This window comes from Dendrobates tinctorius, unplaced genomic scaffold (genome assembly GCF_039654945.1).
Source record: "Dendrobates tinctorius isolate UK_male_01 unplaced genomic scaffold, ASM3965494v1 ptg000165l, whole genome shotgun sequence".
Taxonomy (NCBI): Eukaryota; Metazoa; Chordata; class Amphibia; order Anura; family Dendrobatidae; genus Dendrobates; species Dendrobates tinctorius.
In genome coordinates, this window is record NW_027361832.1 from 30,246,207 (window position 1) to 30,271,799 (window position 25,593).

Below are 25,593 nucleotides of genomic sequence, written 5' to 3' on the forward strand. Positions count from 1 at the left end.
CTTCCTAGGAATAATCACGAAAAGGGTTTGACCAAAGTCTTATTACATTTACATAGGAAAGACACCCAAAGGGACTTAAATTTCTCTATGAAAGTATCCAGTCCATTTACTAAGAGTATTAATTCCCCATGAACTTTACACATTATTTCATGAAACACACCCAAGCTTTAATGTATTTTATTGAGATGTTATGTGATGTGATATAACAACACAAAGCAGCAAGTATTTGTGAAGTGTAAAGGAAATGTTACATTGATTTCTAAATATTAAAAAAAATATATAACTGAAAAGTGACATGCATTCTCACAGATTGTCAATGGAATTTATTTCTGGACTGTGACTGGGTCATTCACACACACGAATATGTTTTGATCTCCGTTCCATTGTAGCTTTGGCAGGATGTTTAGGGTGGTTGTCCTGCTGGAAGGTGAATCTATGTCACAGTCTCAAGTCATTTGCAACCTCTAACGAGACTTCCTCCAGAAATGCCCTGTATTTGACTCTATCTTCCCATTAACTCTGACCAGCTTCCCTGTCCCTGCTGAAGAAAAGTATCCCCACAGCATGAAGGTGCGACAAAGTTTTACGCTGGGGATTGTTTTGAGGATGATGTGCAGAGTAAGTTTAACACCACACATACCATTTTGCATTTAGGCCAAAAAGTTCTACTTTGGTCTCAACTGACCAGAGCACCTTCTTCCACATGCTGCATCCCCTACATAGCTTTTTGAAAACTGCAAACAGGACTTCTTACGGCATGCTTTCAAAAAATGGATTTCTTCTTGACACTCTTCCATAAAGGCCAGATTTGTGGAGTAAACGAATAAGGGCAAAGTCAGATAGCCGAATAAATCTGATTGAGATCGGACTGTAGTGCTCAGACTGACCGAGTGTGACAGCTGCATAGAAATATATGAAACTGTCACACTCGGGTTGGAAGAGCTGAGGCCCATCTGACTCTGCCCTTTTAGTTGTTCTGTGGAAAATTCCTCACATCTGAATTGTAGATCTCTGCAACTCCTCTAAAGTGTCTATGGGCCTCTGGACTGCTTCTCTAATTAGTGCTCTCCTTGCTTGGTATGTCAGTTTAAGTGGCTGACCATGTCTTAGGCTAGGTTCACATTAGCGTTTCTATGTGCAGCGTATCATCTGCATGCGCAAAACATATGCGCAAACGCATGTTTACGCAGCATTTTTTATCAGCATCCTCTTACGCATGACGCCAATAAAACGCTGCGTGTGCATGCGTTTGTATGCGTTTTTGCATGCGTTTGCGTTGTTTCTGCACATGCGTTCGATATTTCCAGTGCTTTTCCAGTAGTTTTTCCTTGACACCAGACACACAATGGGCGTGTCTCATGGGATTTCTAGATATAGGCCAGAGTCACACTAGCGGAAAAATCAGACGAATGCAATGAGATAAAAAAATTGCATTGCATTCGTCCCAATGTTATTCTATGGGGCAGCTCCCATCATCCGATTTTTTGTCGGAACGTTTCCTCGGACCGAGACAATCGCAGCATGCTGCGATTGTCACCGATTTTCAGATCGGACTCGCCAATGCAAGTCTATGGGTGCGATTAAAAATCGGATTACAAACGGACCACAAGTGTGACTTGCGATAAAATCGCAAGACTTCTCAAGGTCAACAGGAAAGAGCATCAGGCATTGGCATTGGATGCCAATTTGATGCTTAGATGCGAATAAAATCGGTTCATCGCCGGAAATTCGGATGACAGACGGATCCCTGGACAAGAAACCTTTGTGAAATTTCGTACTGTAAAAATCAGACCGATTTTTTAATCGTTGTGTGTGACTCCAGCCATAGACACAAAGTCAGCCAAATATATGCACAATAAATAATATTAAAGGAATCTATCATTGGCAAAATATTTTCATATGAGTTGCAAAGTGCTGCTAATCTGTGGGGGTCCAGCTCCTGAGACCCTCACAGAACACTCAACATACCGCTGTGAAGTGCACAGCTCCTGCAAGATAGGGTGCACATAAGGGCTCAATAGCAATTCTGTCATCCAGGAGGGTGCCTCATGAGCTCACTAGAATGATGCACATCTGAATTCTGGGGCCTAGTTAGCTCAAGAGATGCCAAGAATCCAATGGCTGAGGATGCAAGGCACAGAAGCAATACTGCCCTAGTTTGGCATAGAAGAGTGGATGCCAGATTAAGGCTAGATTCACTTTTGCTCCGTTTTGCGCAGCATTTTGTGTGCACATGAAACACAATGAAAAAATGCTTGCTAACGCATATCAACGCAGCGACTTTTTTAAGCATCAGCGTGCGCATGACGACAAAAAAATGCAGCGTTTGTATGTGTTTTAATGCGATTTTGCATGCGTTTGCGTTTTTTATGCACATACGTTGTCTAGGTGTCACATTTCACAGGATGAAAATCCTTGCAAAATTCTTGAAACAGACTCCACCAGTGGGACACCAGTGGGCTCGTGTCATGGGAATTATTTATATATACCCTGTTTACAGCTGAATTCTTCAGATTTGCTTGCTATTTCCTTTGTCAACATGGATCTGCGTTGGAAGAGTTTTCACTTCAACTTGGATTTGGACATCGCGCTGGCTTAGTCTTTTGCAGTTGCTTGCAAGGAACAAAGGAAGAGAGACAGCGAAGACAGCAGCGGCGGCGTTTGTGGATACATTCGATTATTGAACTCCGGGAGAGCCGTGGAGCGTACCACACCCTCTACAGCGAGCTCCAGGCAAACCCGGAGAAATTTAGTGACTATAGCCGGATGTCCCAAGAAAGCTTCAGGGATTTGCTTGCTCATGTCCAAGAATCCATCCAGAGACAGGACACACAGCTCCGTCGTGCGATTGCTCCTGAGGAACGGCTCCTGGTCACATTATGGTACGTAATATTTACAAACCAATGCCTGCATAATTTTCTTTGTTCTGCCATGTACTATTCCAAAGCCTGCAGAATTATTGTTCTGCCATGTAGTAAACAAAAGCCTGCAGAATTATTGTTATGCCATGTACTAATTTTTTTTATTTCGTTTTAAAAAACCGTATACACAAATATTAATTTTTGCTCTCAGATTCACAGAATCCAGGCTACTGGATAGACCCTTTCTTCACTCCACTTCCAGTACCGGATTGGAATCTCCACCTTGTCAGGAATAGTTGCGGACACCAGCCAGGCTTTGTGGAACGTTCAGAATTTATGCCCTGCCCACCGTGGAAAAGTTGATTGAAATAGCTGAAAAATTCTGGACAGTCTGCAGTTTCCCAAACTGTTTGGGAGCGGTGGATGGGAACACATCCAGATAATCAAACCCAAAAGAAGTGGATCAGAGTACAACTACAAAAAGAACTTTTCTACAGTACTCATGGCCATTGCGGATGCAGACTGTTTGTTGCAGTGGACATTGGGGCATTTGGCCGTGGGAATGACTCACAGGCTTTTAAGAACTCTGACATAGGCCGGAGGTTGTATGGCAACCCTTTCAATTTCCCCATGCCACGGCCTCTTCCCCACACGGAGGGTCCGCCACTGCCATTTGTAATGGTTGGGGATGAGGCATTTCAAATGTGCCAAAACCTGATGAAACCATACTCCAGCCGGGACTTGGACCACACCAAAAAAATCTTTAATTACAGACTGACCAGGGCCCGATGAACTGTAGATCGTGCCTTTGGTATTCTTGTCTCCAGATGGCGCATTCTCACCACAGCCACTAATCTGAAACTGGAAACAGTGGATGAGGTGGTGAAGGCGTGTGGTTCTTCATAATTTTTTGATGGCTAAAGTGCACCCTAACTTTGAACTTGATGATGCAGCTCCCTATCTCAGATGTAGGACGGGTGGAATGGCAAGATCATATGGTGCAAACGTTTTCTTGTGTGTATGTTAATAAAAAAACCTGTTTTCATACCTGTACTGAGTGCATTGTTTTTATACACTCCAATACAATGATCAACTGCCCAGGTGTACCAGTGAATTCATGATGCTGTGTTTTGTGCATCATGAACTTACTAGCACTCCTGACCAGGTGACTATACATACACACAAGTTGTATGACCTTTATCATCTCTCCAGTTTGTGTTCAATTTAGAGCGACGGTGGAGATACTACAACTAATATTTGTGTCACCTGGCCTGATGTTAAAAATAGTGATTTGGGGATGCACTAGCATCCGTCACTCTTCATGACACCTGACCATGTGACTATAAATATTGTTTGTAGGATCACCACTGTGGCTGGAGTATGAACGTAGACTGGAGAGATAATAAAGTTTATACAAATTCTACAATCCCCAGGCCTGGTGTTATGCTGAAGTGAGGACCCCGAAAATAACGAATCCTGACTTCAGAATGTTATCACACCTTGGCAGGTGAATACACATATGAGTTAAACTGCAGCATCGCTCCAGTCTGCGTGAAACAGATAATGCAGACTGAAGCGACACTGCAGGTTGACTCATATGTGTATTCACCTGCCCAGGTGTGATAGTTAGGATACAAGGCCAGGGTATTGTACATATGACGTGTATTTTCCCCATCATCTCCTCAGTTTATACACCGCATACTGATTAGAGGATGTGGTTAATTACAAGGTATATCTAGAATCTCCTGGCCTTGTGTCACAAATAGTGAAATGATGATGGTAAAAACACACCATCCTCAATTAACTTTTTATGATACCTGGCAAGGTAACAATAGATATGCCTTGCAATCAACACCACCCTCTATTCAGTCTGTGCAATATTAGCAGACTGAAGACACTAATGGAGGTGGAAAATACAAGTCATATATTTGTGTTTTGACTACACATATATCCAGGAATGACACAAGAAACGTGTCAGTAATGGAGCTATGTGGTGGCAAAAACGCATAGTACGGCGCATTGTGTGTATGGCGCAGTGTGTGTAGGCGGCGAAAGACACAATAACCAAACAGTATTATGGGAAACCAGAATTTTACATTTATTGTAAAATAAAAAAAGGGTTATTTTGAACGATGTTTGGGGAGGATGGTGGCACTTTGGGGGTGTGGAGAGACGAGGAATGGCTAGAAGGCAAGGAAGGGGTTCTAGGGGAAGGGAGATGAAAGTAGTTGGGGAAGGGAGCTCAGGGATGGAACTGGAGGCAGGTTGAGACACAGTAGGAGGAGAGGGGGGAGGGACAGACAAAGTTGTTTTTTTTTTCTCTTTCTGTGTCCTGGAGTCTCCTGCCTGGACCTTTTGGCACTGTGTGACCGCTTTGACCTTGGTGACCGGCTGGACGGGGTTGAGCATGGGTGGCTTTGCACAAAAAGGCAATGGGGATCACCCCTCTTCTGATGATGCTCGGTGGTGGCGGGGGTGGTGCTCCTACCAGGAGGAGCGCTGGCGATGCTCCTAGGAGTGGTGACGTACTCCTAGAAGGAGGAGTGGTGGCAGTGGTGGTGCTCCAGACAGGAGCAGTGCTTACCATGGTGGTTGCGGGGGAGTGTTCAGCAGCACTCGGACTTGGGGTGGTGTCCGGCTTGGCTTGGAATGCAGGTGGCCTTGCAATGGTATGCAGCAGAAGTCGGTAGTGTGGTGAAGCGAGTCAGTGGTGGCACAGTTGGAAATGACACCGACTGCTGCATGTACTGACTCTGCTGCATAGCCTGCAAGTAAACAGTGTTGCAGGCCTGCATCACATTCAGCTGTAGATCAGGACTAAGGTGTTCTGCCATGGTCCGTTCAATTTTGCTGAAAAAATGGTGCGCTAGTCTGTTGAGGTCGACCTCCAGATGGTCAAGATGACTGTGGACTGAGTGGATGCGGTGGTCCATGTGGTTAAAACCGCATTCCATGAGCGCAAAACAGCTTTCCACTCTGTCGGACAGCGCCTTGAGGCTGTTCTGAAAGGCCGTGCTCAAGTGCATGAACCCGGGCATGACATTCCTGTCCAAGGCCCTCTGCCGCTGGCGGGAAGTGCCCGCAAAACCAGTGGCAGAGACCTGGGACAGGGGAAGACCTGACATACCAGCTTCCTGGTCTCCAGTTGTCTGTGTTGCTGACATGCCAGATGCTTCTTGGCTGACGGATGGCTGGGACGGGTCCGAGGTCGTTCGATGAAGGACCGCTACAGGAACAGGTTGCAGGGTGCTGCTCCAGGTGCTGTGAAAAGAAAAGAAAAACATTAGTATCATGCATTTACAAGCACCAACTGCTGTGGAATAGAAAAGCACAGAGTAAAAAACAATACAATACAATACAAAAAAATACTTACGCTCTGGTGGCAGGGACCAATCTTAGGAACGCCAACTCCTGAAAATAGCGGTATTTTACTCTGGTCCTTGCTGCTGAACCACTGCGAACCTGGCCCTCATCACGAACATCCCTGTTGAAGCAGTCCTTCATCGAGCGCCAACGGCTTCTAACTTTGTTCACTGTGGGAAAAACAAAGAAAAAAAATTAGACAATGCACTGATGGCAAAATCTCTATCATCACACACACCTGTGTCATCATGCCCAAGAGTCAATGCGGCACCACACAGCAATACAATAGTTAATGCACTCACTGTTGGCCATGATAAGACAATTGTGCACCATGCTAGAAAATATCTAGCATGACACACACCTGTGTCATCACGCCCAAGAGTCAATGCGGCATCACACAGCAATACAATATATACAATGCACTCACTGTTGGCCTTGATAACACAATTGTGTACCATGCTAGAATATATCTAGCATGACACACACCTGTGTCATCACATAGCAATACAATAGTCAATGCACTCACTGTTGACCATGATAACACAATTGTGTACCATGCTAGAAAATATCTAGCATGACACACACCTGTGTCATCACGCCCAAGAGTCAATGCGGCACCACACAGCAATACAATAGTCAATGCACTCACTGTTGGCCATGATAACACAATTGTATACCATGCTAGAAAATATCTAGCATGACACACACCTGTGTCATCACGCCCAAGAGTCAATGCAGCATCACAGACCATTGAAATACTTACGAAAATCCTTGCGGACCCTTTGACACGCAGTGTCTCAGCCATCCATCAGCGCTTCGGCCACCTCATTCAAGAGCTGCCGGGTCACCGTGGTGTTTGCGTGCTGCTGGTCACAGCTGTCCCACAACGGGACACGCTCCTGGACAAGGTTGATCAGGGCCTCGTTGTCCAGAACGATTTCTTCATCCCGTTGTGGAACCTAGAAAAAAAAATTCGTTATAATCTTGCAAATATTTGTAAATGAAAAAGGTAGAAAAAGATACAGAAAAGAAGAAATACTGAAGATGAAAAACAGGACAGGAAAAAGACAGGAGAGAAAAAAAAAAGTCAGTCTATAATTACATGCCATCTCCCCGCCGGCACTTGGCTTGGCTGCTCCTGCAATTCGGCCTCTGAAACCGTGTCCGATGATGTCTGAAAAAGAACAAAAATTAATTTGCCACATGTGTAGATACAGCATCCAACACTTACCCAAAATGTAGGGCAGGAAGATACTCACTTCACGATCACCTTGGGCCAGTTCACCCCGGGATGGTGTGTAGTGTGATCCAGAAGACATGCTGCAATAAAATAAATACATTAGTACATAATACATTTTCAAAAGGACAGGCAGACATTTGGTTAGAATACTCACATTCTTGAAGTTGCTGCTTCTCTAAAGATTTCAGTCTGCTTTGCTCTCTCCTCCAGGCTTTCTGTAGATAGTGGTCTGCTAGTGCAAACACCTTTTATCTACATAACCCCTAAACAATGTTTCTTGTGTAGGGGGTGGTTTAAATAAGTGTCTAGACATTGTTTACTCAAAAATTGCATGCGCTCAAAAGCGCAGGTGTGCGCATGTCCATGCGCACGCCAGAGACCCCATAGACTGTAATGTGATTTTTTGGAGCATTCCGTGCGCACGCGTTTTTTTTTTAATGAAATTGGGAGGAACAAAAAATGCAACATGTAGCGTCTAGGAAAAACACCTGGAAAAAGCGCATGCGCACGAAAACGCTGATGAACGCATGCAAGCGCTAGACCATGCGCCCGAATTGTTAAACATAGGGGAGCATAGTGCATGCGCCCAATAGCGCTGCGCGCAAAAACGCTAATGTGAAACCAGCCTAAGGCAGCAAAAAGATCAGATTTCCTATTGAGCCGGTCCACCACTCCTGCAGGAGCTGCCAACTTCAAAGTGATGTTTTGAGCAATTGGAGACGGTCTCGGAGCGCCGACTTTTAACAATCAGCAACACTTTGCAGTCCATATAATATATAAATACAGTATCTTTTGTAACTGATAGGTACCATTTAAACCTTGGACTGCAAAAGTGCCAAAGCTGTCTAGATGGGGACAAGCTGTAATATTGGAAAATGCAAGTTTTTTTTAACCCCGAATACAAGCTGTAGAATATGTTCTGGCTGATAGGACAGGGTCATGTAGGAACTCCATTTAATATTTTGAGAGCGCAAAAACACTGTGTGCTTGCACCAATTACCTTGTTTGCGGCAGCTCTTTTTGTGTCCTTCAGTTTGTCACTCGCCCTGTGTAGACTTACTTTCTGCTGCTGGATTTGGGCTTCCAGGTCCTGCATCTCTCTGGTCTTTTTATGCAATTCAGACTTCAGAATTCCAACTTCCAAGTTTAGCCCATTCATCATAATGTCACTGCTGCTAAGCTGGAACACATTGATGTCAGATACACTGAAGTGAAAGACGTTATAAACAGATGTTTCTAAAAAGAATCGTAATTAGTTTGTGGTATTGGGATTCAACAAAGCCATGTGTCTGACAGAACATCTGAACATAGCTACAGCAAATGGGAGCCATGCAAACTAACCCGAAGCATGGACAAGTAGTGTACTGCTGTAATGTATGATGGCTGCAAGTGTTTGCCGAAAATGGAGCTGGAATATGAGGTTATAGCTTCTGTTTCACATTAATTACGAACTAGAACCATTCGGCGCATCCTGTCAGCACGATTCCCTTGTTGTTTTCCACATTTGTGTTTACTTGGGCAGACATATCTTTCTATTTGATTGCCCAGCCAAATAATAAGTGGCTTGAAGGGGTCCCAATCATAAATTAATTGAACACACTAATATACTTTCTACAATGATGTTATGGAACCAGCGACACCATGAAGTCCAGACATTTTAGCGGATAGGTGGTCTGTGATGTTGGGGTCCTAAGTCACTACCTGATCATGGACAAATATATATCTTTGTACCAGGTTAGCCAGTAGATAAAAAGTTCTACAAATCTAAGAGTCCTCAGTGGTTGATACCTTTTATTGTGGTAAGATGTAGTGAACTGCTCAGCCACACCAAGGGTGCACAAAGCGCATCATTAGCATATTTGAATAAAGAACAATTCCTAGGAAATGCAGCAATGGCAATGGATGTAGACACTAAAGGTATGATTTTTATTAGGGCTATATCCCCTAGTGTTTGCATGCTACTGTAACTTTCAACCATATGTTAGCCTCTCAGTGTGTCTTACTCCAAAAAAAAGTTGCAAAATCATTTCCAAGTGGTAAATACTACAGTTTTTACTTTAATACGAATGTTTAACCCTTTAAAAGAAAAGCCAGTCGACCCCTTTATGAATTGTACCTAGAAGAACATTGGGGAGTGACATTGCACTTTGTAGCTTCTCAGCCTAAGGGCTGCATCAGACGCCAGTAGGACTCGTGCGAGAATCGCATCGCACTGCATGGACTGGCCCGGCACCTCTCCTGACCTGAGCAAGACAGCAAGCATGATGGATTACTATGCAGCTGTCAAGCTCAGGTCAGGAGAGCCGACAGCCAGGGCGAGGTTTACGATGCGATTCTCGCATGCCATACGGCAGTCTGTTTCTGCCCTAATTCTCTAGCTAGAAACACCGTCCTCTGGCTGATTGACAAATCGTAGGTTCTAGTACATGACCACTGAAGGTTCTAGTACATGACCACTGACGGTTCTAGTACATGATCACTGACGGTTCTAGTACATGATCACTGACCTATCAGTCAAGGGAGATCTCTACTAGGTATGGAAATTCAGCACAAGGCTGAGAAGCTAAAAGTGACTTGTCACGCCCCAATGCATTTCCAGACAACTTCAAAAATCTGCTAGAGAAGCCCTTTTGGTCCTGAAAGGGATAGACTGGATCATGTTTTAAAAAGCTACACATCCACAGTCACATAATAAATGATTGGGGGGGGGGGTTAAAGTTTCTGACATTTCCCCTTTACCTATGTTGTAGGAATTGCTGACTACTCTTTTAACAGTTTGGTTCATCAATGGCTTAGAGACAAATCCTTCCAGATGAATAGTAACAATTGAAATGTGACATAATAGGTGAACATGGCTGTGTGACCTCCTATCACTAGGACTGTGGAGTTGGAAAACCAAAGTTTCAACAGATTTGTTGATAAATAGGGGTCTCAGATTGATTGAATATAAAATATATTTATATTAACATTTCTAAAACTTTTCTAAATTGCTATGGAAAATAAAGAAAAGAAAAACTAAACAACTACTATAAGCACTCATTACCAAGACACCTTAGCAGTCGTCTACCTGTCCCTGCAGAGTTTAAGCAGTACATTAATTTACAAATGACGGCATGTTAAAAAGCTGCGGTTTATCTTTAAAATTACAATGACTGAAGAAAAATGCTTCATTTACAGGCTGAAAGGACCAAAATAGCACAGCTTTATTTGCAATAATAAGACACAGGAAATGTGTTTTAATGTAAAGGGACTCAGAGATCACTAAGTGATGCGTCATTTAAAGCAAATAGATTACCAAATATAATCTAAAAAGCAGTGCGCTAAGGAAAAATAAAAGAACCTGCCACATCTCAAACTGCTCTGTAGGTAACATACTTCTCAAACAGATACAGGTAACAGAAGTGGTGGGGGTTAATATATGTGCACACATTATTTCAGGCGAGTACGCACAGTAACCTACCTGAAAAGGAACTACTGTAAGTAGATGTTAAAAAGAATAAACATAGGCACTGCAATGTAAAAACAACTTGCAAAGAGCTTAAAAAAATTAACCTGACCATTCCTTAGACAGCTTCCACTTGGAAATCACTACCTATTTTAAACATACAAGAGAAAAAACAAAAACAAAAAAACGCTGGCAGCAAAGTCACTGCAAAAAACATCTTTGGCATGAAAAACTCATCGGTACGCTCGCGTCTAAAAGACGACAAGTGCATATATTCTTGTAGGTTTATAAATCTTGAAAAGCTACTGGTGCACCAGGTCCTAGGCCGGGGTAACACGGGTGTCTATTCTCTCATGGGAGAGAATTGGACAGATTATGCAAATGACACTCGGCTAAAACTCTGATCAGAGTCAGTTTACCGTGATCCAATGTGCTCGCAGGAGAGAATTGCAGCACAGGTGCGGAGAAGACAGAGAACCTAATTTCTCCATCTTCTAAATTGTCTGTATCCACAAAAATCGAACTAGGTGAAGGTAAAGGGAGAAGAGCAATGAAAGCCTGCTTCAGACATCTGTAAGTGATACAAGTATTCTGTGTTTTCACTTGTACCCAGTATAAACATTAATGGATACATATTCTATGGGACTGTTAACAAGTTCGTGTTTTTTGCACAATTGTCTTCAAAATATCAAGGCGACATGTCAGTTTTTTACCTGAATCAAAATTGCCCATATAACTAATAACATTATGATACATTGGAGAAGCTTTGAAGTTTCTTTACTTTTTCATCAGTGAAAGCACCACTTACTCCAGTGTTTTATTTTTATTGCAGAGCTGGAGTGGTGCTACTAATCTCAGTTCCCTGCCCTCAGCATTACATTTATCAGACCCGTCTTCATCTTTTTTTTAAGCCGCTCTGGTCTGTCTCCAGCACTTTGTGACTTGCCGAATCGCTCCAGTGTTTGCCAGGCGATTCAGATGTCACAACTCAACGCAAGTCTATGAGAGCCAGAATGAAGTCAGAACGAGGCGCTTACAAACTTGTATTGAGAACTTGTGACTGGTACCTCTGACTTCCAGTTGATCAGAAGTTGCGGTCACAAGGTGGCAGTGCCGAGAAGAGCTGAAGACAGCAGCTGGTAAGCATAATACTAGGATCAGAGACTTAAAGCGAACCTGTCAGCAGTTTTGGCCGATATAAGATATGGTCGCTGCCTTTCAGGGCTAATCTACAGTATTATTTAATGCTGTAGATAAGCCCCCCGGTCCAACCCGAAAGATAAGAAAAATAAATTTTATTATACTTACCTGCAGGGTGTCCCGGTCTGATGGGTGTCGCAGGTATTGGTCCAGTGCCTCCCATCTTCTTATGATCGCCACCTTCCTGCTTGCTTCATGGCTCCTCGGCATTGCGCTCCTGCGCAGGCGTACTGATCTGCCCTGTTCAGGGCAGAAGAAAGTATTGCAGTGTGCAGGCGCTGGGAAAGGTCAGAGGCCCAGAGCCTGCGCACTGCAGTACTTTACTCTGCCTTTAACAGGGCAGATAAGTACGCCTGCGCAGGAGCGCAATGCCGGGGAGTGATGAAGCAAGCAGGAGGGCGGCGATCATAAGATGGGAGGCGCCGGACCAAGACCTGCGACACCCATCGGAACGGACTGCCCCTAGGTGAGTATAATAAAATTTATTTTTCTTATCTTTCATGTCAGATTGGGAGCTTATCTACAGCATTATAGAATGCTGTATATCAGCCCTGAAAGGCTGTGACCGTATCTTATATCAGCCAAACCTGGTGACAGGTTCCCTTTAACATTAGTGGTAGCACTCTAGCGCTGAAATAAAAAACACTGGAGTGGTGCTTTAAAATCACTGATGAAACAAACACTAATGGTAAAAACTAACACTGACCAAACAATGATGGACAAAGGTCTGTGCTTTTATGTAGAATAAAAGTCACAGACATGTGAATGAGGCCTTAGAACACATGTCAAACTCTGGCCTGTGGGCCGAATCTGTCCCGCAGGGTGATTATATTTGGCCTGCGACGCTGGGCGGGTCCCCCGAGTATATTCGGCCTGTGATGTCGGTGGGGTCCCTTGCCCGAGATCACATTTTCAACTATATTAGCATCCTGTATGCCTATGCAGTTGAAAGCAGAGATCGAGGAAGGCGAATCAGCTGTGCTCCTTTTCCCATCATAGCCCCTCTGATGTCTCAGCGTAGCAAGCGCAATGACATCATTACAATGCTCTCGCTGTAGCAAGACGTGCAGAGAATCTGGAGACACCATGAAGATACCGGAGCTGCGGGGGAACAGACAGAGGTGAGTGTTTATTTTTTTTAATGTTGGGCCTATTATACTATATGGAGCACTATATGGGGTCCTTTATACTGTAGGGAGCACTATGTGAGGACATTACACTATAAGGAGCACTATGTGAGGCCATTATACTGTATGGCACACTATGTGAGGACATCACACTGTATGGAACAATATGTGGGTCCCTTTATACTGCATGGAGCACCATGTAGGGCCCTGTATACTGCAGGGAGCACTATATGGGGCCCTGTATATAGTATGGAGAACTATGTGAGGCCATAATACTGAATGAAGCACTATATGGGGACCAGCTTTCTGTATGGAGCACTACGTAGGGCTCTTTATACTGTATGAAGCACCATGTGAGGCCATTATACTGCTTGAAGCATTATGTAAGGCCATTATATGTATGGAGCATTATGTGGGATGCATTAGAATGTATGCAGCACTATGTGCCATTATACTGTATGGAGCACTATGTGAGGCTATTATAACTGTATGGAGCACTATATGGGGCAATATACTGTATGGAGCACTATGTGGGGTCCTTAATACTGAATGGAGCAGTATGTGAGGCTATTATACTATATGGAGCACTATATGGGACCCTTATACTTATATTTTATGTAGCACTATGTGGGACCATTATACTGTATGGAGGACTATGTGTGGCCATTATACTGTGTGGAGCACTATATGGGGCCCGCTGTACTGTGTGGAGCACTGTGTGGGGTCATTATATTGTATTGAGCACTATGTGAGCCCATTATACTGTATGGAGCACTATGTGAAGCCATTATACTGTATGGAGCACTATGTGGGACCCTTATACTGTATGGAGAACTATACGGGGGTTATTATACTGTATGGAGAACTTTTTGTGGCCATTATACTGTATGGAGGGCTGTGTGGGGATTACAGTTGAAGAATGATGCTGTGATGGGGTCACCCATCGTTTGTTGGGTGGATTGAGGAAGGGCGAGTACAGTAGGGTCATCATAACATGCGTGTGGAAAGTACTGTGGAGAAATTCACTCAGTGTATTTGGGGGCACTTTTTTTGCATCATACTTTATTATCTGTATTATTCAAGGTTTTCATCCTTTTTTATTACATACAAGTGCTTCTCACAAAATTAGAATATCAAAAAGTTAATTTATTTCAGTTCTTCAATACAAAAAGTGAAACTCATATTATATAGAGTCATTACATCTTTACATCAACTGAAAGGTGACATCAACCCCACAAATATTACCCCACTTGCCACCGCTACAAGGCAAGTGGGAAGAGCCGGGCAAAGTGCCAGAATTGGTGTATCTAATAGATGTGCTTTTTCTGGGCAGCTGTGGACTGCTATTTTTAGGCTGGGGGGGGGTCAATATCCATGGCCCCTTACCAACCTGAGAATACCAGCCCTCAGTTGTCTGCTTTAGCAAGGCTGGTTGTCAAAAATAGGGGGGGACCCCCACGCTGTTTTTTTAATTATTTAATTAAAAAAACAGCATGGGGACCCCTCTATTCTTGATAACCAGCCTTGCTGAATATGACAGCTGAGGGTCTCAACACCAGCTGTGAATTTTGTCTGGCTGGTTATCAAAAATAGGGGGGAACCCACCCCCTTTTTTTTTTTTGTTTTTTTTAATTACCATATATATTTATAGCGCAGGAGCAGCATATGAATACTCCAATCCGCCTCTCCTGATATCACTGTTATTAGCAGCAGCAGGGGTAGGCTGATGGGAGTAATAGTCCAATCACCCACCGCCTGCTGTCTCTTTTATTACTTAAATGCAAGTCTCATCATTCTCCCCTGCTCACACCGATTGCCAGCAGAGCAGGGGAGAATGATGAGAGCAGTGTTCAGCACCCGGCGCCGGGGAACAGAGCTTACTGTAATGCTTCTTCCCCAGTGCTGATGCTTGTCACATGGATGACATCAATGTGTGTTATGTGTATGCACGTGTGCGGGACGTTTTATGGCCCGTGCTGAAATTAAAAAAAGACATGTCAGCATGTTTTGCGCACACACAGTCCATGGAAACACACTGACATGTGCACAGACCCATTCACTTGAATAGGCAAATAGCTCTCTGTTCCTCCCGAGTCTCTCCACATGGCTAAGTAGTACTGTACAGCCACATTGGGGTATTGCCGCGTTCAGTAGAAATTGTGGGACAAATTATGGTGCCATTTTTACCCACTTCTTGTGTGAAAATGTTAAATCTTTGGCTAAAACAAAATTTTGGTGGTAAAAATGTAGTTATTTTGTCCTCACTGCCTATTGGTATAAAATTCTGTGACACACTCTTGGTTGTCAGTATGATTACTGCACCCCTAGATGAATTCAATGAAAGGTGTAGTTCGTAAAATGGGGGTTTCTGCTGTTTTGGCACCTCATGGGCTCTCCCAGTGGGTCATGGCACCTGCAAACCATAACAGTAAAATCTGGCGCTCCTTCCCTTTCGAGCTCTGCCATGAACCCAAACAGTGGTTTACCCCCACATATGGGGTATCAGTGTACTCAGAACAAATTGCACAATGACTTTTGATGTCCAATTTCTTCTGTTACCCTTGGGAAAATAAAAAATTGGGAACGGAAAGAGCACTTGTGAAAAAAATATAATTTTTTATTTTTTCGGCTCTACATTATAAACTTCTGTGAAGCACTTGGGGGTCTAGTTTCCAAAATGATGTCGCTTGTGGGGGGTTTCCACTGTTTAGACACATCAAGGGCCCTCCAAATGCGACATGGCGTCCGATCATAATTCCAGCCAATTTTGCGTTGAAAAAAGTAAAATGGCGCTCCTTCCCTTCCGAGCTCTGTCAGCATACTCAGGACAAATTGATCAACAACTTTTGGGCTCCAATTTCTCCTGTTACCCTTGGGAAAATAAAAAAAATTGGATCTGAAGTAAATTTTTAGTGAAAAAAATGTTAAATGTTCATTTTTTTTAAACATTCCGAAAATTCCTGTGACGCACCCGAAGGGTTAATAAACTTCTTGAATGCAGTTTTGAGCACCTTCAGGGGGTGCAGTTTTTATAATGGTGTCACTTTGGGGTATTTTCTATCATACAGACCCCTCAAAGTGACTTCAAATGTATCAAATGTAATGTGGTCCCTTAAAATAAAAATGGTGTTGCAAAATGAGAAATCGCTGTTTAAATTTTAACCCTTATAACTTCCTAACAACAAAAAAAATTGGTTCCAAAATTGTGCGGATGTAAAGAAGATGTAATAACCTGCAGAAAATGCGGGATGCAGTCATGCACGTCGAGGCAGTGCAAGGGTTAAACAGGTTTATTTACAGGGGGATGTACTCCACACAGGGAGTGAGGGATTGTAGGTGACGGCGAGGAACGGGGCAGAACTAGAAGGTTGGCAGGATAGGTGAGGGACGAACTAGAGTTCAGTAATAAAGAGATTAAACTTATCGGACTGTAGCCTTCTGTTGTGAGGAAGTACAGGGTTCCAAGGGTGGGGCGGGCTATCTCGACGCAGTCTCTGACAGCCGGGAATCCAACGGTGGCACCGACAACAGCGGCACATGCAGTCTCTCAAGTCTCTGTCCAAGATAAAGAAACGGCCTCCGGGAAAAACAACAGTATGCTGGGCAGTGAGAGGGGGGGGTCCTGCTCTCACCACTCTTAGTCACAAGTCCACACTCAGAACGTGTCACCGCAGGGACAGTGCCGCGCTCATCGGACAGTCCAGCTACTACTCTCAGGGTCTCAGATCTGTCACTGCGCACGCCGGGCATGCACGCACTAGCGACTGTCTCAGGCTTGTCAAGGGAGTCTCCTCCGGTCACGGAAACTGGCGGTTCCACGTTTACACAGAGGGCGCTCACCGTGTACTATCAATTTGTCTCAGTCCTCAGCAGGAAGGCTCTTTTGAGTATGTGGTCACTCTTGGGCAGAGCGGGTGCGGTACTCACTGTCTCCTAGTGTAAGGCACCTGGCTTAGCTACGCATGCTCCGCTCTGCTGGCACAGCTCCGCACACTCAGCTCTGCTGGCATAGCTCCTATTCCAGACAGCAGCAGCACGGCCTGTCACAGGGCCAGCTCTCTCTGGAGGGAGAAGCAGAGCATGCTCCTCTCTGCTCTGCACGCTGTAATTAACTGGCGCCAACTCCTGCTGCAGCACGCGCTTTTCCTTCCTATATCTCTGTGTCAGCTTGCTCTCCCCGCCCCCTCTTGCCAGCAGGAAACTCCGTCTCTCCTCTCCTTCCCTCCTGCAGCAGGGGAAGGTCCGCCTCCCTCAGGCTTCCCCCAGAAACAGAAGATGCAGCCCTTTCAGTTCCAGACCAGGCATGCAGGTACCCACAGTCCGGTCCACCTCCTTACATAGACATGTGGGAAATGTTACTTATTAAGTATTTTATGCGACATATCTCTGTGATTTAAGGGCATGAAAATTCAAAGTTGGAAAACTGCGAAATGTTCACCAAATTTCTGTTTTTTTTTTTACAAATAAACGCAAGTCATATCAAAGAAATTTTACCACTACCATGAAGTACAATATGTCACGAAAAAAACAATGTCAGAATCACTGGGATCCATGGAAGCGTTCTAGAGTTATTTCCTCATAAAAGGACAGCAGTCAGAATTGTAAAAATTGGCCTGGTCATTAACATGCAAACCACCCTTGGCGGTAAAGGGGTTAAAATCCGAAACGTTGGCCTCCTGAAATGTATGTTCCGTAAATGCACTCTTTTGCATCAATTACTGCATCAATGTGGTCTGACATGGAAGGGATCAGCCTGTGGCCCTGCTGAGGTGTTATGGAAGCCCAAATTGCTTTGATAGCAGCATTCAGCTTCTCTGCATTGTTGGGTCTGGTGTCTCTCATCTTCCTCTTGACAATACCCCATAGATTCTCCTTGGGGTTAAGGTCAGGAAAGTTTGCTGGCCAATCAAGCACAGTAATACTGTTGTTTATAAACCTGGAATTGGTACTTTTGGCAGCGTGGACAGGTGCCAAGTCCTGCTGGAGAATGAAATTTCCATCTCTAAAAAGCTTGTCGGCAGAAGGAAGCATGAAAAGCTCTAAGGCTGTGTGCACACGCTGCGGATTCCGCTGCGTTTCCGCAGCGGTTTTGGCCGCTGCGGACACGCAGCAGTTTTAGCTGCGGTGTACAGTACCATTCATTTGAATGGGAAAAAAAAAACGCTGTGCCGACGCTGCGGAAAAAACCGCGCGGATTTGCTGCGGTTTTGAATCCGCAGAAAGAATTGCATGTCAATTCTTTCTGCGGAAACCGCTGCGGGTTCCTATCTCCACCATTGTGGAGATAGTGAATCCGCAGGACCAAACCGCAGGCAAAACCGCAGATAATCCGCAGGTCTTTGGACCTGCAGATTATCTGCGGTTTTTGCAAAATCCGTGCGGATTAATCCGCAGCGGATTCCGCAGCGTGTGCACGTACCCTAAAATTTCCTGGTAGATGGCTACGCTGACTTTGGTCTTGATGAAACACTGTGGACCTACACCAGCAGATGACATAGCTCCACAAACCATCACTGATTGTGGAACCTTCACACTAGACCTCAAGCAGCTTGGATTGTGTGCTTCTCCACTCTTCCTCCAGACTCTGGGACCTTGATTTCCAATTGAAATGCAAAATTTACTTTCCTTGTGCAGTGTGTCAATGACTGCCTTCTGGACATCTGTTAAGTCAGCAGTCTTCCCCATGATAGTGGAGCCTACTGAAACAGACTAAGGTACCTTTTTAAATGCTTAGGAAGCCTTTGCAGGTGTTTTTTGTTAATTATTCTAATTTACTGAGATAACGACTTTTGGGTTTTCATTGGCTGTACATCATGTGGCGAAGCGATCACTAAGCAGGTTGGGGTATACTCGCTTGGCAGCAATAGTCAACTACACAGGAGCGGATTCTTCCTTTAAATAAGTCAAACTTGGTTTTATTACAGAATCATAAACCATTACAGGGTATGTGAACCATACAGAACCCACAAACAGTCCGTTTTCCGGTTCCGTTGGCATAGTTCAAATGCCTGATGTCCGTCAGGACACAATTCCCCAGGCTCGGGGTTACCTGGTTAATAGCACCTCAGGTTTTTTCTAGCCTCTGGCTTCTTAGTCATCCAGACCCTTGGTGCTTCCTGGACCTTTGGGAGCTCCAGCCAGCTCCCGTCTCACACATGGATCTCTTCCATGTGTTGCACAAAGGAAATATGTAGAACCTTCCAGTGTTCACAGGAGAACGCCCCCTGGGAGGTGTGTGATTAACCAGTCCCACCCATCACTTCTAGTTAACCCTTAAATCTAGGCCTTTGCTAAAGTACAGGTTTGTGGGACTACAAGACCCAGCAACCTGTCCTGGACTAAGATCGCCACAGACCTCTGTCTGTGCGATACACACATTAAGCATTAGTTGATACACCCCAGTCATAATCATCAACATTAACAGAAATAAACACTTGAAATAGATCACTCTGTTTGCAATGACTCTATATAATATAGGAGTTTCACTTTTTGCATTGAAGAACTATTATATATTCTAATCTTGTGAGAAGCACCTGTATACATGGGGTGTCAGAAAGTATGTTATACATATATACAGGGTGTCAGGTATTATATTATACATATGTTCAGGGTGACGGGTACTATATTTTACATATATACAGGGTGTCAGGTAATATTTTATATATATAGAGTGTCAGATACTATACTATATACACACAGGGTGTCAGGTACTATATATATATATATATATTAGTGTCAGGTACTATATTATACATGGATATACAGGCTGTCAGGTACTATATTATCCCCTTTCTGCCATCGGATGGAATAGTACATCCGATGGCAGCACCCCCGCTTTGATGTGCCTCCAGCGGTGAGCCCGCATCAAAGCCGGGACATGTCAGCTGTTTTGCCCGCAGTAGCCATGGGTGGAATCGCAATCCGTCCCGTGGCTATTAACTAGTTATATGCCGCTGTCAAACTCTAACAGCGGCATTTAACAAGTGCTCCCAGCAATCTGACTGGAAATGCACTTACCGGTGTCCCACGTCACGTGATCGAGGGTCATCTGCATAACAACCAGAGGTCTCCTTGAGACATCTATGGTTATTGATGCCGGATTGCTATGAGTGCCACCCTGTGCTATATTATATATACAGGGTGTCAGGTACTATATTATATATAGTTGTGGCCAAAAGTATCGACACCCCTGCAATTCTGTCAGATAATACTCAGTTTCTTCCTGAAAATGATTGCAGTCACAAATTCTTTGGTATTATTATCTTCATTTAATTTGTCTTAAATGAAAAAACACAAGAGAATGAAGTGAAGCAAAACATTGATCATTTCACACAAAACTCCAAAAATGGGCCAGACAAAAGTATTGGCACCCTCAGCCTAATACTTGGTTGCACAACCTTTAGCCAAAATAACTGACCAACCGCTTCCGGTAACTATCAATGAGTTTCTTACAATGCTCTGCTGGAATTTTAGACCATTCTTCTTTGGCAAACTGCTCCAGGTCCCTGATATTTGAAGGGTGCCTTCTCCAAGCTGCCATTTTTAGATCTCTCCACAGTTGTTCTATGGGATTCAGGTCTGGACTCATTGCTGGCCACCTTAGAAGTCTCCAGTGCTTTCTCTCAAACCATTTTCTAGTGCTTTTTGAAGTGTGTTTTGGGTCATTGTCCTGCTGGAAGACCCATGACCTCAGAGGGAGACCCAGCTTTCTCACACTGGGCCCTACATTATGCTGCAAAATTTGTTGGTAGTCTTCAGACTTCATAATGCCAAGCACACGGTCAAGCAGTCCAGTGCCAGAGGCACCACAGCAACCCCAAAACATCAGGGAACCTCCGCCTTTGACTGTAGTGACCGTGTTCTTTTCTTTGAATGCCTCTTTTTTTCTCCTGTAAACTCTATGTTGATGCCTTTGCCCAAAAAGCTCTACTTTTGTCTCATCTGACCAGGGAACATTCTTCCAAAATGTTTTAGGCTTTTTCAGGTAAGTTTTGGCAAACTCCAGCCTGGCTTTTTTATGTCTCGGGGTAAGAAGTGGGGTCTTCCTGGGTCTCCTACCATACAGTCCCTTTTCATTCAGACGCCGACGGATAGTACGGGTTGACACTGTTGTACCCTCGGACTGTAGGGCAGCTTGAACTTGTTTGGATGTTAGTCGAGGTTCTTTATCCAACATCCGCACAATCTTGCGTTGAAATCTCTTGTCAATTTCACTTTTCCGTCCACATCTAGGGAGGTTAGCCACATTGCCATGGGCTTTAAACTTCTTGATGACACTGCGCACGGTAGACACAGGAACATTCAGGTCTTTGGAGATGGACTTGTAGCCTTGAGATTGCTCATGCTTCCTCACAATTTGGTTTCTCAAGTCCTCAGACAGTTCTTTGGTCTTCTTTCTTTTCTCCATGCTCAATGTGGTACACACAAGGACACAGTACAGAGGTTGAGTCAACTTTAATCCATGTCAACTGGCTGCAAGTGTGATTTAGTTATTGCCAACACCTGTTAGGTGCCACAGGTAAGTTACAGGTGCTGTTAATTAAACAAATTAGAGAAGCATCACATGATTTTTCGAACAGTGCCAATACTTTTGTCCACCCTCTTTTTTATGTTTGGTGTGGAATTATATCCAATTTGGCTTTAGGACAATTCTTTTTGTGTTTTTTCATTTAAGACAAATTAAATGAAGATAATAAAGAATTTGTGTTTGCAATCATTTTCATGAAGAAACTGAGTATTATCTGACAGAATTGCAGGGGTGTCAATACTTTTGGCCACAACTGTATACAGGGTGTCAGGTACTATATTATATATATACAGGTTGCCTGGTGCAGGTACTATATTATATACAGCATATATATACAGCTCTGGCAAAAATTAATAGACCACTTTCAAATGTTCAGTTTGTCTGATTTTACTCTTTCTAGGTATATTTTTGAGTAAAATGTAAATTGTTCTTTTAGTCTACAAACTTCTGACAACATGTCTCTGAATTTCCAAGCAATAAATTTTTTTTTTTTTTTTCTGACAAAGAAAAATGGTCAAAATTAAAAAAAACAGTGCTTTCAGACCTCAAATAATGAAAGAAAACAAGTTCATAATCATTTAGAAACAGGGATTTTTATGAGTGCTCACCACACCTCAAATCAACTCCAGGCCTTTTATCTGCTTAATTGAGAATGACATAACGAAGGGATTGCCCACACCTGTCCATGAAATAGCCTTGGAGTCAATTGTCCAATTACTTTTGGTCCCTTTAAAAACAGGGTGGCACATGTTAAGGAGCTGAAACTCCTAAACCCTTCATCCAACTTTAATGTGGATACCCTCAAATGAAAGCTGAAAGTCTGAACTTCAAGTGCATCTGAATTGTTTTGTTTAAAATTCATTGTGGTAATGTCTAGAACCAAAATTAGAAAAATGTTGTCTCTGTCCAAATATACATGGACCTAACTGTACCATGGGTGTTATGCTGCTGCCACTAGGAGGCTGACACTAAGTGATACAAAAAAAGTTAGCTCCTCCTCTGCAGTATACACCTTCCTGCTGGCTCCCAGAGAACCAGTTCAGTGCAAAAGCAGTAGATCAATAACATCACATTAGAGTACAACACTTCAAAATTTAAGAAAAACAAGCACAAGCCAAGAGATTAACAGGGTGGGTGCTGTCTCCCCAAATGAGTGGCTCGGAGAAAAGGATTTTATGATGAGTACTCACAAAAATCCCTATTTCTCCTTCGCTTCATTGGGGAAACACAGACTATGGGACGTCTCAAAGCAGTCCCTGGTTGGGGAGCCACATAACAGATCGACCCCCATGTACCAACTGACTAAAGCTGCGCTACCGCCGCTTGCAGGATACGTCTGCGAAGGGCCGCATGTGCAGAAGTCTGAAAACGTAGGCTGTACCAAGTCGCAGCCTTGCAGACTGGTTTTGTCGACGCCCGATGCCGAATGGCTCAAAAAAGTGTCCACCGACGGAGTATAGTGTGCCTTAATCCCCGCTGGGATAGGCTTGTCTCTGATGCGGTAGGACTTCTGAATAGCCAAGCGAAACCATTTGCTATTGTGGCCCTGAAGCGGCTAAATCCTGCCTGAGACCTCAGGAAGCAAGGATAGGGCGTCCGACCTACTGAAGGGCACCGTCCTGGAGTCAAACCTTCTGAGAGCCCTCACTACATCCAGGGTGTGAAGAGCTCATTCCACCCGATGTACCAGTGCTGGACAAAAAGAGAGAACAATGTCCTCGTTAAGGTGGAAAGATGAGACCACCTTGAACAACAAAGAACGGAGGCGATTCGATGACCACCTTGTCCTGGTGGAAAAATCAGGAAAGGAACTCTACAGGACAAAGTGGCTAGCTCTGAGACTTGCCTGATAGACGGCACTGCGACGTCACTGCAACAAGAAAAGACGACCTTCCAATACAGAACTGGCAACTAGACATCTTGCAACGGTTCGAACGGCTTCTGCTGAAGAGCACCCGTGACCATTATAAGGTTCCAGGCCTCTAACGGCATTCTATAGGGGAATACCACATGGGAGACTCCCTAAAAGAAAATCATCACTTAGCAAATGGAAGCAATCCTGCGCTGAAATAAAACAGATAAGGCCGAGATCTGGCCTTTGAGAGAGATAACGTCAAACCTGATTACAGACTATTTTGGAGAAATTTCCCAAAGTGGAGGGAACAGAGAAGACATGAGGACTTCCACGGCACCTGCACAGTGCGAAAAAGTTTATCATGTGCGGTTATAGATGCTAGCTGATGCATGCTTCCCAACACGAATCATGTTGGGAAAACCCTTGATGAGAGAACCCAGGTTGAGATAGCTCCCAAGGTTCAACGGCCAGGCCGTTAAACACAGGGCCCCTGAGTTCTCATAATAAAACGGACGTTGCCATAGCAGATCTGGACGATCCGGTACTCGCCATGGGATATCGGCGACTATCTGCACTAAATTTGCATACCACGCCCAGCGTGGCCAAACCTGGGCAACAAGGATTACTGGAGTCCCCTCCACTTAGACCTTCCTGATGATCCTCAGAAGAAAAGAAAGCGGGGAAAACAACACGTACGGAAGACGAATCTGATGACATGGAGAGAACTGTGCATGCACCTTGATGGTCTTGGGATCCCGAGACCGAGCTCTGAAGCTGGGCACCCTGTCATTCAATCTTGAAGCCAACAGATCCACGACCGAAGTCCTTAAATGAATACATATCTGTCGAAAGACCTCCAGATGAAATTCCCACTGTCTCAAGGCGAGACTTTGACGGCTAGGAAAAACTGCCACCCAATCTTCCACGCCTGGGATATAGATTGCTGAAAATACCGAGAGGTTCCTCTCTGCTCATCGGAGAATATGGGCTACCTCTCGCATGGCCGCCCTGCTGCGGGTACCCCTTTGATGATTGATATATATGCGACAGCCGTAGCTTTGTCCGACTGTATTTGGATGGGGTGACCAGACAGGAGATAATGAAACTGCTGTAGGGCTATCCCGTTTGTTCAGATTTCCCGGGGAGGCTCGACTCAAGAGTTGATCAGCGCCCCTGAGCGGTGTGGTGACGAAAGACTACTCCCCAGCCAAGGAGGCTGGCATGGTAGTCACTACCAGCTATTAAACCGGGAAAAAAGGATTTCCCCTGGAAGACGGAAGACCTCAATGTCCATGACCTAAGAGGTTGCCTGACCCGCCAGGGCAAGCGGCACTGGTGGTTGAGGGAGAACGGGTTCCTGTCCCGAGCCACCAGAAGAGCATGCTGCAGGGGACAGAGATGCAGCTGAGAGAAGGAGACTGCTTCCATTGCTGCCACCATTTTTCTCCAGTGCCCTCATGGCAAAATGGATGGAAAGACCGGATGAGTGGCTAAGAGCGCAGGCTCCTTGTTGAAGGACTCGGACCTTGTCTTGAGGGAGAATCACCAACCCTCTGAGGTGTCCAGGGTCATTCCTAAAAAGGATATCCGCAGAGCTGGAACGAGGGAAGACTTGTATACATTTATCATCGAGTTCAGGCAAGAAAGAGTATCGCCAGTGATACGAAGGCACTTCTCGCATTCCTGGGAGGACGGACCCCTGTTTAGAAGGTCGTCTGAGTAGGGCAGAACGATCACACCCCAAGAGTGCAAGATGAACAGCACGGCCGTCATGACCTTCGAGAGCACTGTGGGAATGGTAGCATGCTGTTTGGGAATGGCGAAGCACAAGAATGTTTAAAGAGGGAAAAATCGGAATATGGAGGTAAGCGTCCCGTTGTCGATGGATGCTAGAAACTTCCCTCTTTTATCGACGAGTTTGCATGATCCTTGGTGGGATCTGAACCCAAGATTCCAGGCCTGCAAGGCTGTGTCA

At 44.4% G+C, this 25,593-nt stretch overlaps 1 protein-coding gene across 1 annotated transcript in view; it reads right to left on the reverse strand.

Annotated features, from left to right (window-relative positions):
* LOC141053222 (uncharacterized) overlaps nt 1-25,593 on the reverse strand; it is a 653,087-nt gene that overhangs the window by 617,616 nt on the left and 9,878 nt on the right. Inside the window, exon 2 of the mRNA XM_073550619.1 lies at nt 8,465-8,644. Coding sequence (XP_073406720.1) covers nt 8,465-8,626 — 162 coding nt within the window. The 5' untranslated portion in view covers nt 8,627-8,644. The remainder of the gene's footprint in view (nt 1-8,464; nt 8,645-25,593) is intronic.